At 45.9% G+C, this 13,375-nt stretch overlaps 1 protein-coding gene across 3 annotated transcripts in view; it reads left to right on the plus strand.

Moving 5' to 3' along the window:
- Positions 1 to 11,589, plus strand: part of LOC147617837 (solanesyl-diphosphate synthase 1, mitochondrial-like) — a 105,399-nt gene extending 93,810 nt beyond the window's left edge. For all 3 annotated transcript variants that reach the window (XM_086776095.1, XM_086776096.1, XM_086776093.1), the window contains exon 13: positions 11,072 to 11,589. In XM_086776095.1, the coding sequence (XP_086632221.1) occupies positions 11,072 to 11,251 (180 nt within the window). In that variant the 3' untranslated portion in view covers positions 11,252 to 11,589. The remainder of the gene's footprint in view (positions 1 to 11,071) is intronic.
- The last annotated feature ends 1,786 nt before the right edge of the window (positions 11,590 to 13,375 follow it).

Raw genomic sequence — 13,375 nt, forward strand, 5'->3', positions numbered from 1 at the left:
ATACGCCCCCCTCATCCGAGAGCTTGCAAACTACATTGCTCAAGAAGGAGAAGCGCATTGTAGAGCAAGTGGCTGACAACACAAAGCAGCAACGGGAGAGGAACGGAGTTGTCCTCATTGTCTATGGATGGAGTGACACCCGCAAGAGGAGTATTCATGGCGTGGTTGCATATTTCTGCGGAGAGATGTACTCCATCTCATCTCATGATGCATCCGGCACCGGGAAGAACGCGGATGTGCTTGCGGCAGAGTGGGCTACCACCACGGTGATCATTGGTCCCGAGCATGTAGTGGACTTTGTTGCGGATGGGGAGCCTTTGAATAGGGTGGCGGGAGCTATCCTGCAAGGTATGTATGGACACGTCACGATGTCGTTTTGTATGGCTTATTGCCTAAACAACCTCATCAAGGACATAGGGGCATTGCCATGGATCAGCCCGCTCATTGAGGAGGCCAATACCATGGTCTCCTTTGTCCTCAACCACCAACGACTTCGGCATAAGTTCAACAAGAGGTCCTCTCTCTCTCTCTCTCTCTCTCTCTCTCCCCTCAAATATTCTAACACCCGGTTTGCCGACAGCTTCCTTATGTTGGGCCGGTTGAAGGATTGTAGCGGTGCTTTGAGGGAGCTTTTCCTTAGCGACGTGTTTGTCCACATGTAAGAGTCTCGCACAAACACCAGCCGAGAGTGTAGGTTACGGGCGGATGACGTCTCTTGGTGGAAGCATGGTTGTCACGGTACGAAAATACGATACCATACGATACGATACCATACGGAAATTTTTGGTACGATATGAAATTTTCGGATACCGTACGATAAAATACGGTTTTTATTTTTTACACTTACAACCTATGGAGCTTCAAGCTTGAATGTGAGGGAAGGTTGGGAGAGGAAGAGTCTACAGTGCTTGAGGAACCAGAACATGGATATGTGTCTCTCCCTGTTGGATCTCCCGATTGTCTCCAAAAAAGAACCTGGATGGGTAATGCAATACCAAAGGTCTCCCAGTATAGCGTTTATGACTAAGGGACCGTCCTTGCACAAATACGAGGAGTGCATCTAGGGTGATAAGTTTAGGGACTCCTCTCTAGATCAAAATGGCCGTGTCCAAATCTTCTCCCTCGTACATAACTTGAGAATCTAATTGTCTAGCCTACCTATACCAGGGATCCCCAAGTGATGTAGCAAGATTCTCTCATCCTACCAATCAAGTGTACACTACGAGTCTACCTCGCCAGATTTTTTAGGTCTCTCAACAACCCCATATGGAATACTGAGTGGACACAAAAGTTGCGAAGTATTGCGAGCATTTGGGATCTTCGTAAAGCAGGGTTTCTATATTTTTTTTAAGCATTTGGAAAAAAAAATTTCAAGGAAAAATGATTTTTTGGGAAAAAAAACTCGTACCGTACGACACCGTACGGTATCGTACCGTACGAACCGTACTGTACGAACCCATTCGTACCGGTACGAGAAACAACTATGGGTGGACGAGTGAAGACCACGGATGCTATGGTGAGGCCCATAGTCCACCTATTGAGGATTGTAGACGCTATGCAACCATGCATAGGCAAGGTCTATGAGGCCATGGATTGCATGATAGAGAAGTTGAAAGACTTCTTGCCTGACGAAGACAAATATGAGGAGATCCATGCCTTGTGTCTAGGAAGGTGCAATTCCTACTACTACATTGCATGCAACAGCTTATGTGGGGGACCCAGATTTCCAAGGCAACAAGCAGGAGAGCGACCGGGAGGTGAGTGCTGGGTGAAGGATCATCTTGAACCGTCTTGTGCGTGATCCAGGAATTCCATTTACTTGGGCTTTCCAAAATCGACCACCTTGAATCCATAAAAGCAACAGGATAGGGATCTCTCTTGGCAGGATCGAACAAAGTGGCTGCTCTGTTTTTCAGTACTTGCTGTACCTGCTCAGGCTGCCGTTCGATTGGCTCCAACAGGTGTAATAGCTGCTGCTCAACTGCCGTAACAGCTGATGCCTGCTGTACGGCTGTTTTCCCATACTTGCTTGGTGGCGGTTTCCGGAGTGCTGTGCCGACACACTTGCTGCACGCAATCTGTTGCCAGGTGTTGTACTGTACCTGCTGTACCATACCTGCTGTTGGGCGTCATACTGTATCTGTTGCTGGGTGACGTACTGTACGTGCTGTTGGGTGTTGTACCGTACCTGCTGTACCTGCTGCGAAGTGTTGCACTGAACTTGCTGTACAACTGTTTTTAGTATCTGCTGTGCCTGCTGCAAGCTGTGTAAGAAGTGGTGGGTCCAGGGCGTCACAAGGCAAGGCCACCCCAAAGCTGCAATACAACAGAAGAGAGAAAGAGGGGCATCACACGGTAACTGTGAGTCTGCATAAGCAAGTGCAAAGGCGAGTTGGTCGGTGGTGTGGTCGCGAAGGTGCTGCTAGATGATGGAAAGTAAGGTGGCTGGTGATTCTAAGGATCTGGGGACTAGTTGATGAGAAGAAAGACAAAGGGCAAAAGCTTATGGTTGGTTCTATTACAACAAAAGACACTGGGACATGGTCCCGTGAGTTCCTCATGGATGTGTCATGTTACTGGTTCTCTTTACCCTTTATCATAGGCTTGTGAGAACATTTTATTTCTCTTCCCTAACAAATGGTTTGGGAAAAGGGAAAGTGTTTGTTCTTGTTTTCATGCACATGCCCGTTTTGGCCCCAGTGATAAATTGCGAGAGGTTAGCTTTCATTCAGTGTGAAATTTCTCACCGGTTTGCAAGTGTATTCAAACTAGGATTGTTACTACTCAGGTGTCCGCGCCATTATCATAGTTACAGGGAATGTGCATTTTAAGACTCGAGAATGTTGGGGATGGCACTATCTTCCCGTTCCCATTCCTGCCCCATGTCACCCTATAGTCACAGGGAATGGCCATTCTCAATCTTTTCCTTTCCCGTTCCCAGTCCCCATTTTGTGTCCCATGTGACTATGGCCATTATACGTACTCCGGAGGAAGATTTGTGAGGACAAGGCAGCACCCATCGCCAGTAAACTGGTCATGGATAACCTTGGCCTTCATTAAAAACAACTGCATCGAACTACTAGGAGAAAATACCAGACTGTAGAGTTGCCCTTGCAGATTAACTGCCCTCATCAAGGAATCTCGAGCATAGAGATCCTCCAACTTGGACCAAACTTGATGTGCACTGGCAAGAGTTTGCACGGCCGGTGAGACCTCCTTCGTAATGGTCCGCACTAGCACCGAGTGCGCCTTCGAATCACGATTCTCCTAGTCTCTGGAACCTGGGTCCAACGCCTTGAGTTTTGAGGACATTCGGGCTTCTTCTCATTGCCCTGAACAATCTCCTATAGACCCTTATGAATAAACTAGACCCGCAGATTCAGCTTCCAATGAGCATAGTTGGTTCCATCCAACTTGTCCTCCTTGTTCGTATAGGGGGGGGGGGGGGGGGGGGGGGGGGGGGGGGGGGGAGCCATATCCACAAGAACAACAAACACTGCAAAAAACACAAATCTTAGCACTCCAAGACTTCTCTCGAGCACTTTCCAATGGAGCAAGGTACGAGGATCAATCAGCCCCCTCTCAAAATTGAGAGATCAATCAGCCCCCTCTCAAAATTGAGAGAGAAAGGAACTGGACAGCAGAAAAACAGCCCATTGAAACTCACCAGAAACACCCAATTAGAGGGGAGGGAAGCCGGGGAAGAAGCAAGACTATCGAGGTCACTTGTTGGACGGCACCCTCTCAAAATTGAGAGAGAAAGGGACTGGACAGCAGAAAAACAGCCCATTGAAACTCACCAGAAACACCCAATTAGAGGGGAGGGAAGCCAGGGAAGAAGCAAGACTATCGAGGTCACTTGTTGGACGAGGATCAATCAGCCCCCTCTCAAAATTGAGAGAGATCAATCAGCCCCCTCTCAAAATTGAGAGAGAAAGGGACTGGACAGCAGAAAAACAGCCCATTGAAACTCACCAGAAACACCCAATTAGAGGGGAGGGAAGCCGGGGAAGAAGCAAGACTATCGAGGTCACTTGTTGGACGGCACCACATGCGAAGAAAACACCTCCAACCACTGTCCTGACTGTAAAAACAGCCACCACACCACCAGCCATTGAAGAAAAATGGTTAGAAAAGCAAGACACAGCCACCTTTGACTTGTACATTGTCGCCTTGCAGGGGTTTCACAAGGCAAGAGCACCACAGGCGAAAAATGCTGATGTGAAGAGGCAATTGAGGAAGAAAGCACAGCTGCAGAGAGAAACGTAGCACCTTCAAAACACAGGAGGAGACATCTGATACCATGTTGGAGTATGCACAGGCGGAAGCATAGACAAAGGAAGAAAGAGAGAGAGAGAGAGGAGAGAGCGATTGCAGACAAGATTACCTTTATTGATTAGCAAGAGGCTAACAATGGTAATAGCCAGCAAATGGGGTTACAATGTGCTTGAGGATTGGATACAAGAGGTGAGAAGAGGCGGCCTTTTATAAGGAGGCCATGTAGCTGGTTGACTGCCACCATGAAGCTGGCCGACATGCATTAAGACCCACGAGTTAAGGCCATGTTCCCTCAACACACAAATGAGATGCACAAGATATTTTGACACATGTCTGCTATGGAGCTCATCCACAAGTCCAATAGAAGCGCAGAGAATGCCCAAATGGTGGCATCCCTTCCGGCGTCGACTGCAATGGAAAAGCTTGCAAGTATGCTTCTAAGAGCTGCGGATACACCTGAAAGTATAACTCATCCATCCATTTTGCATCCACTAGTGAATAGTTCTTGAACTTCATGAGGTATCCATGGTGAGCTCTTGTGAACAATTCAAAGTGGGAGGCTCAACGAGTCTGGAGTGCAATAAGAACATCCACTATGGCTAAGCGGGCGGCCCTTACAGATTCTTGTCCGTAGCTAAATAAACCATGTACACGAGAGAGAATTTTCAGTAGTCTTTGGTTGAAGCCTAAGATCTGATACCAATGTTATTTGAGTGGTAGCAGAAGCACTTTAATGATGATCAACGTGTGTTAATTACTGATTTGTAAGAGATTGAGAGAGGAGTTTTTTAGAGTACACAGTATGGGTCCCAATCACCCACTTAAGGGCCCTCTTGAGTGAGGGGTATTTGCTGTACTTATGCAAGGTTACTGGAGCACAAAAGTGTGCATAAACTGTCCACAGACAGACTGACCTGATTTGAGCGTTAAATCTCTGATTTGATGTTGACTTTGGCTGCTTAAGGCTGACCTGAAACTGGTCGCCCCTTCTCTGGCTACCAATTGCATCTTCTTGACCTTGCATTTTGCTTTGCAGGTGCTGAAAAAGTTCCTTTTTCTTGGACTCAACTGGCCACCTTTTGTCTGCAGAAAATCAGCCCTTGGATGATCCCTTGATTCTCGCATTTAGTTCTATTGGCTGCGTTGGACTGTTGGAGGCTTGGGCTCTAGCTGTCATAGTTTTCAAAACTTGGCGTTGGTGTTCAAGTAAAGAGCTTACCTTAGCCTTCCCGAAGCATGTGTCGTTGGGTTTTGCCTAAGAGCCACTTCCCGTGTGGGTGCGCTAGATCGTTCGTTGCGTCCCCACTTGGCTGTCACACCAGAATGGTCCTTGCCAAAAGTGTGAAGGGAGCGCTCTCAATGCCTAGATGGAGGCAAGAAGAAATGGTCCGGCATGATGATTCTCTTAACCGTAAGATGGCAAAGCATCTTATGGTAGGTCGAGGGGAGTGGTTAATAGTTGGCAAGGCTCCCATCCCCATTCTTACGTTTTTTTTTCCAAGGGGAGCTGTTGCCAATCCCATTGAGACATTTGCATCCCAACTTGCCGGACAAGCATGATCTTACGTGAAACTAATTGCTTTCTTATGAAGCGTTGCTGACCTTATAACTTGGCATGATGACATGACGTTTATTTTTCTTCTTTAAATTTTTCTTCTTTCCAAGCATTTGGGGGTATCTGTTCGCATTCCATAGGGATGTTTTGACAACTGTGCTAGCTTTAGCATATGAGAGATGGGTCTAGGGTCCCCTTTTTCAGTGGCCTATGCTGGCTGTTGACTAGGATCTAGGGTTGGCCATGCTCTAGCCATGAAAAGGTGTGCCAAAGTGGTTGCCCTTTTCATTAACTCCTTTTTCCCTTTTTGATGGTGCTTTGACCAAAAGGGAGTGCCCACCAACCCAAAGTAGCCATGGCTCCTTTTTGGGTGTTATTAGTACCATATAAAAGGGATTACTCTTTGCCATAGTAACATGGGACGGGGAACGGGGGACGGTATACAAAATATGCAATTTTAAGTAAGCACACTCATTCAAGAAACTGAACAATACTAAAACAAAGTCACTTTACACTTCCAAAGCATCAATATTAAGTCATACTAGCAAAAAAATGGGTGTTACAAAAAAGGAGATCGGGCACCCAGGTGCCAAGGGCTAAAGCAAAAGACGAGGGCAAAGGCCTAGGCCCTAACCACATAAGTGACATACAAAAAAGAGAGTATCACTAGAGTAGTACAAATATCAAAAAGCCTCAAGGGGCATGTGAAGTGCTGGCCTCACGATCATGGGTCCCTACAATGCCTGCAGGCTCTATAGAGATGTCCTCCACTTGCTTCTCCAACTCCTCATCATCCTGAGACATCTCCCACTCGGTAAATGCATCAGCCTTTGCAATTGCACTCTTGCAAAGCATTCGCAAGTTTGCACTCACAAAGACTAGATCATTTGCCCGTTCCACCCCAAGACGGTTCCTCTTCTTCGATGGAATGTGACTGTATGAGCTCCAAAGTTGCTCTAGGCAAGAGGAACTTACTGCCTGGCTGAGAATGCAAATGGCTAGATGCTGAAGCTCAGGTCCATCCGAACCAAATCTTCCCACCACAAAGTAGCCCCAACTTTGAAGCGATCATCTTGTGCATCCATGTCTCCATAAGAGCCTTGAAAGCTCCTATACCTGGACAACTGGTCATGGATCTTCCTCCTAACATTTGGGTCAGGCACAAGTCGAGTCAAGACAAGTCTCCATAGCTGGCTCACCTCTGCGTCACTTTCTTGCCCTTTACCCTGAAACTCAAGGTCCACCACATAGGTTGCTGCATGCAAAGGAGAGGAGTAGGAGTTCCACCTACGCACACATAGGGCACGGATCTCCTCATACTTGTCCTCATCTGGCTCCAAATCCCTTAGCTTCTCTATCATGCTGTCCATAGCCTCATATACCTTGCCGATGTATGGGTTCATACCATCCACAAGCCTCATCAAGTGGACAGTAGGTTGAACCATAGCATCAATGCGCTTCACTTTGTCTCAAAAATCAAGGCTCGTTGCTTTTTCCTCGCAGCTCCTGTCTCAGTGGAAGCCAATGGTGAAGAAGTGAACTCGTCACTAATGAACAACTGTCTCAATGCACCACTACACTCTTTCAATCGGTGGAGCATCAAGAAGTTGTAGGCAAACCTCGTATCTGAGTATTTGAGGAGCTAACGGCTGGATTTTTTGGAGAATTCATGGCGTAGGAACTGATGGTTTGTGACAAATGTCACTATTTAGCTGCCCACTTGTTTGATAGGCCGGATCCATGACAAGTCCCCAATATCCTTCAAGAGATTATTTAAGCAATGTGCCATGCAAAATGACACAGTGATGTTGGGGTACATGCTCTCGATGATTGCTACGGTTGCCCTGTTTGAAGCCTCCCCATCAGCAACAAAGCCCACAGCTAGGTCTAGGCCAATGATCTCTATGCCACTAGCCCACTCTGTTGCTAGCACATCAGCACTCTTCCCGATCCCAGAAGCATCATGTGAGGCAATGAAGTACATCTCACCGCGGGAATATGCAACAAGGCCATGGATGGACCTCTTCTGCGTATCACTGCATCCATCGGCTATCAGGGACACTCCATTCCTTGCCATTGTCGCTTCATGTTTTCAGTTGCTTTCTCCACAAGCCTCTTCTCCTTCTCTAGCAATGTGGTGCGTAAAGACTCCGATGATGGGGGCGTATAGTTTGGACCATACTCTATTTTCTTCACCATGACCTTGAAGTAGTCCGATCTATCCACAAAAAATGAATAATTTAATAACCGATCAACTTCAAAGTTCAAAGTTCAAGTAAGAGGAACATTGTAAAATGATAGATCTTAAGCTAGACATCTTAATTCTTGATTACTTGGCAGCATGGAAAGCAATGTGGTCGTGAAAGAAGAAGCGGACTATGGCCGTATCCACCTCTTCCTTCTTCTTGGGGTCCCAGTTACCCTCGAGAGTACTTTGCCAGCGTGAGTGTGTGGATGCAGTTTGCATGGAGAAGGATGGCGTTGGGGTCCATTCTTGTGAGGTGCTTTATGCGGCCGTGGGTGCTGATGAAGTGGGGATGCCGAACCTTGGGATGGCCTCACTATTGTTGTGGGATCCACGGCCACATGTAGCACTCTCCTCCTTGAAAGCAAGGCCTCATGTGCGGCAACGCGTTCAAGAAGCCTCCTTCTCGTCCATAGTTGTTTCTCGTACTGGTACGAATGGGTTTGTACCGTACGGTTCGCACGGTACGATATCGTACGGTATGTTTTTTTTTCCCTTGAAATTTTTTTTTCCACATGCTTTAAAAAAATATAGAAACCCTGCTTTACGAAGATCCCAAATGCTCGCAATACTTCGCAACTTTTGTGTCTACTCAGTATTCCATATGGGGTTGTTGCTCGCAATACTTCGCAACTTTTGTGTCTACTTAGTATTCCATATGGGATTGTTGAGAGACCTAAAAAATTGGCGAGGTAGACTCGTAGTGTACACTTGATTGGTAGGATGAGAGAATCTTGCTACATCACTTGGGGATCCCTGGTATAGGTAGGCTAGACAATTAGATTCTCAAGTTATGTACGAGGGAGAAGATTTGGACATGGCCATTTTGATCTAGAGAGGAGTCCCTAAACTTATCACCCTAGATGCACTCCTCGTATTTGTGCAAGGACGGTCCCTTAGTCATAAACGCTACATTGGGAGACCTTTGGTATTGCATTACCCATCCAGGTTCTTTTTTGGAGACAATCGGGAGATCCAACCGGGAGAGACACATATCCATGTTCTGGTTCCTCAAGCACTGTAGACTCCTCCCCTCCCAACCTTCCCTCACATTCAAGCTTGAAGCTCCATAGGTTGTAAGTGTAAAAAATAAAAACCGTATTTTATCGTACGGTATCTGAAAATTTTATATCGTACCAAAAATTTCCGTATGGTATCGTATCGTACGGTATCGTATTTTCGTACCGTGACAACCATGTTCTCGTCTCCAGTGTGACCCGATCACAAAATCGGACCTCATGACCGGCGGGCTCATGCAAGAGGTTAGCTCTCACTTTCTCCGCCCCACCCATTCGATGGACATAGCTTGCACGACCATGGGCGAGAGCCGCCTCCACTTCCGGGATGATCAGAGTTGACCTCTTCCCACCAAGACCAACCTTCTGTCCTCCTTCCTCTATCCATATTGGTGCCGTTGGAACGAGGTGCGGGGGATGGCCGCGATGAAGATGCCGTGGAGGCAAGTGCCAAGGAGGCTTGAGCAATGGAGGTGAGTGTAGGACAAAGATGTAGGAGAGGCTAAAGCAAGAGGCGAGTGTGTGTGTGTGTGCACGCGCGCTTGCCAATGGAGAGGCTAAAGCAAGAGGTGAAAGTGGGAGAGAGAGAGTGTAGGAGAGCAAGAGGGGTGTGTGTGTGTGTGTGTGCCCATGCCAAATGGAGAGGCTAGAGGCTAGAGAAAGAGGTGTGTGTGTGTGTGTGTGTGTGTGTGGCTTGCGCTTGCCAATGGAGAGGCTAGAGCAAGAGGTGAGTGTAGGAGAGCAATAAGACTATAAGTGACAACTTGAAATTACAACTTACCCAATGCCACTTGAGGAGAGCTTGAGCCTTGCCCAATGCCCACTTGAGTCTTGAGCCTTGAGGAGTGTTGAGCCAATGAGCTTCCCACTTGAGCCTTGAAAGTTGAGGAGCCTTGAGCCTTGAGGCTTGAGCTTGAGCCTTGCTTGAGGAGTGTTGAAACTTGAGAGCTTGAGCCTTGAGCAAATGCCAAAGTTGAAGCTTTTGAAGGAGACTCGAGCGATGAGAGGCAAGAGCTAAGAGCAAGGAGGTGTGTCTTCTTATAGCATGGGGGCTCTTCTTATAGCCATGGGCCAAGTGGGGAGGGGTTGCTACAGTGCGCCGCCCAACGGCTACAACTGCCCGACGGTCAGTTGACCGTCCCAGTCCGTCCCGTCCCATAGCCTGAGCCGTCCCGGCGTCCCCGAAACGCCGTCCCGCTGTTACACCTTGGACTCGCACGTCCCCATTTCAGTCCGTTATGAAACGGCGTTCCCCCCTCCCAGGGGTCCGTCCCCCCTGTCCCCTGGGACTGCTCTTTGCTCTAGGCTTAAGACTTCTTTCCGACTCTCTTGACACCTGTTGTCCCTGTTTTCCTCAGGCCTCTCCAGGTTGTCGGTGGTACCTCAATGCTTGAACATCTTAGTGAAGTCCCTGTTTCCCTCAGGCCTCTTCAAGTTGTCAGTGGCACCTCAATGTTGAACTTCCTAATGAAGGCTACATCACAATTATATCACACTGAAACAAGGGTACATGAAAACAAAGAAAGAAAGAAAGTTGGGGCTGCTTATTTTCAACCTTTTTTTAAATGATTTTGAGTTGTGATAAGGATTCTTGATTTTCTGCAAATTTTCATGCCCTGATTTCCTCGGGATGTGCAACACTTATTTTGAGTTCTTTTTGAGCCGTGAGACGGGTACCAATGAATTCTCTGCGAGTTTTTGGACAATTCCTCATGCCATGATCTTCATACCATGATCTCAGGCATCTTTGTATTTGGTGAAGTTTCAATTCTTCATTGGATCTGTTCATATAGGGTGGGATCTCTCCAGAAATTTAAAGGTGGAAGAACCAAGGAACACAAAGGGCTGCATGTGTATGAAACTTGCTTGTACTGATTGAAGACTCTATGCTGATATCTTTGTGTTTTAACAGTCTTGTTATATGTCCAGATTCATTAATATCTTGGATTGTGTGGCATGCATTTTTTGTTTTTGCAGGCTGTTGAGTTACTGAAAAAGAGTGGTGGCATAGAGAAAACCCGACAACTAGCATCTGACCATGCTGCACAAGCAGCAGCAGCAATCAATGCCCTTCCACCCTCCCAATCAGAACGAGCAAACAAATGCAGAAAGGCCCTTGTGGAAATTACTCAGCAAGTTATAACAAGGACTAAGTAAAGGCCAGCATCTTTATGTTGAGTGATAAGACTGTTCTTAGCAGTTTGAGGAGTGCAGATGTACTATGATCCCACACCTTTGATTTAATTTTTTCTAGTAAAAAACAAAAAGCACTCGCAGCCAAAATTTTAACAAGAGGCAATTGAAAGCCTGGCGAATTTCAAGGTTTCCTTGGAGTTTGCTCCATTGCTGGACACTTTTTTGAATAAAATACAAAAAACCTTGGCCTTGTAGCATTGCACCTCAATGGTGTTACCATGAGCTGTGGCCACTGTCATGTAAAGTTCTCATACAAATTATCGTGCAAAGCATACTATAATTGAAAAACATTTCTCCAATTTTGTGGATGCTTAAACGTCTTTGGGTGAACTTGATGTTTCAAGAAAACCACTAATGTATGTAAAACCAATGCATACGACTTCACATTAAGCCAGAAAAATGGCCTTGTTTGCAATGCATGCTCAAAGGTGTCGAGGTTTTGGGTAACTGGAAGGGTGGTGCATCGGTCACAGTGGAATTGCTTTCCGACTAGCCTGTCATCCCCATCACGGCTTTCCAGACATGGCTACAGCCCACATCCGCATGGGTGCAAAACCATCCGAGAATCCAAATAGGGAACACGCCTCCAAAGATGATGTACAAGATTGGAGATTCTTGATTACCTTTTCTGTATGTTTCATTTACAAATATTTACCAATACAAGATTGAAGATCTTGATTACCTTTCATGAAGAAGGTAATCAAGATTGAGGCTTTTTTGTGAGCTACATGATGCAACATTTGTGTCATATGTTGGCAGGTAGGCCGAATTTATGAAGAGGCAAACAATAATCTAGCATGGTGATCATTGGTGTGAGCACTTGTTGCAATTAGATCTCACACCTTTTCAACACCTTAAAATTGGAGATGTAGCTTTCAACATCTTTGAAGAAGGCCATGGTTTCCATGGGGTCCACTATGTGCTTGGGTGCGATGTCACATGTATATATAGCACATATATACATATATATAACCTTGATTGCATCTTATATGCTATATATATATATGTCTGATACTTTAAGAAAAAAGAAAGTTGGGCCGTCGTCAAGGATGATGAAAGCTACATCTCCAATTCTAAGGTGTTGAAAAGGTGTGAAATCTAATTGTAGCACCATAATACATCATAGCCTAAACCTTGATTGCATCTTCTTATATGCTATAAGACTTAGAAAGGAAATTTGGGCTCTTGCTTGACACTTTGTGGAACTCCCTTGTGTGACCATTAACCTAATATCCATAGTAAGTAGAAGCTATTCACTTGCATTTTGTTAAGACATTTTGTAAGGACCTGCAAGGGTATATCAGTGAGCAGTCATTTCACAAGAGCATCAAAATCCCTAGCCTCTCTAGTTTTTATCTGCTCAACACGATCTCACTAAATGTTGGCTAACCCATGCAAAAAACTTTCACGGGAGCTTAGGTGGTGCTTTGCTTTGATTTCATGTTAGCTTGAAACTTGTATGATCATACTAAATATGAATATTAAACGAACCCTCAGGACAAGCTAAAAAATAGTTCTAGTGCATCCTCCAAAGGGTCCAGTGATTGCAAGGCCCCACCACAAAGTATGAGCATCAAGCTTCTCCACGAAGGTTTGCATTGATCCTTGGGCAAGGCAAAGGTACTACCTAAGGTTATTACTTTTGTTTTCTTCTTCTTTTTGGATGCCACTGGAGTTGTTTTTATATAATGTTTGCTTTCATTTTAAGTTGCCACATGGTCTTTTGTTGCATGGCTTGGTGGTAGTTTTTCCACCGCTATGCTTCCTAATTCTAGTTCCTCTTTCTCTCTCTATTGTTAATCCTAGTCTCCTCCCCAAAGAATAAGCTTTTGAAGAAAAAGGATTTCCAAGAAGGGGATCCATATGTGGGATTCTACCCATCAACAAGGGTAGTACCAATTATCCACCACACATACCAACCCAACATAGATTCTCCTTTAGCAAGGTAAGATTCTTGATGCCTATCTTTATGCTTAGGGCTCTTATCGAGAGCTCCCGTCTTGCAACACGAGTGAGACCTTTTTGCTTTAGAGCACCTCTTTTGAGCTAGGCTCTTTAATCTTTCCTCTTCCAGAAGCCACCCAC

This window comes from Cibotium barometz, chromosome 36 (genome assembly GCF_041138505.1).
Source record: "Cibotium barometz isolate CiBa-2024 chromosome 36, ASM4113850v1, whole genome shotgun sequence".
Lineage (NCBI taxonomy): Eukaryota > Viridiplantae > Streptophyta > Polypodiopsida > Cyatheales > Cibotiaceae > Cibotium > Cibotium barometz.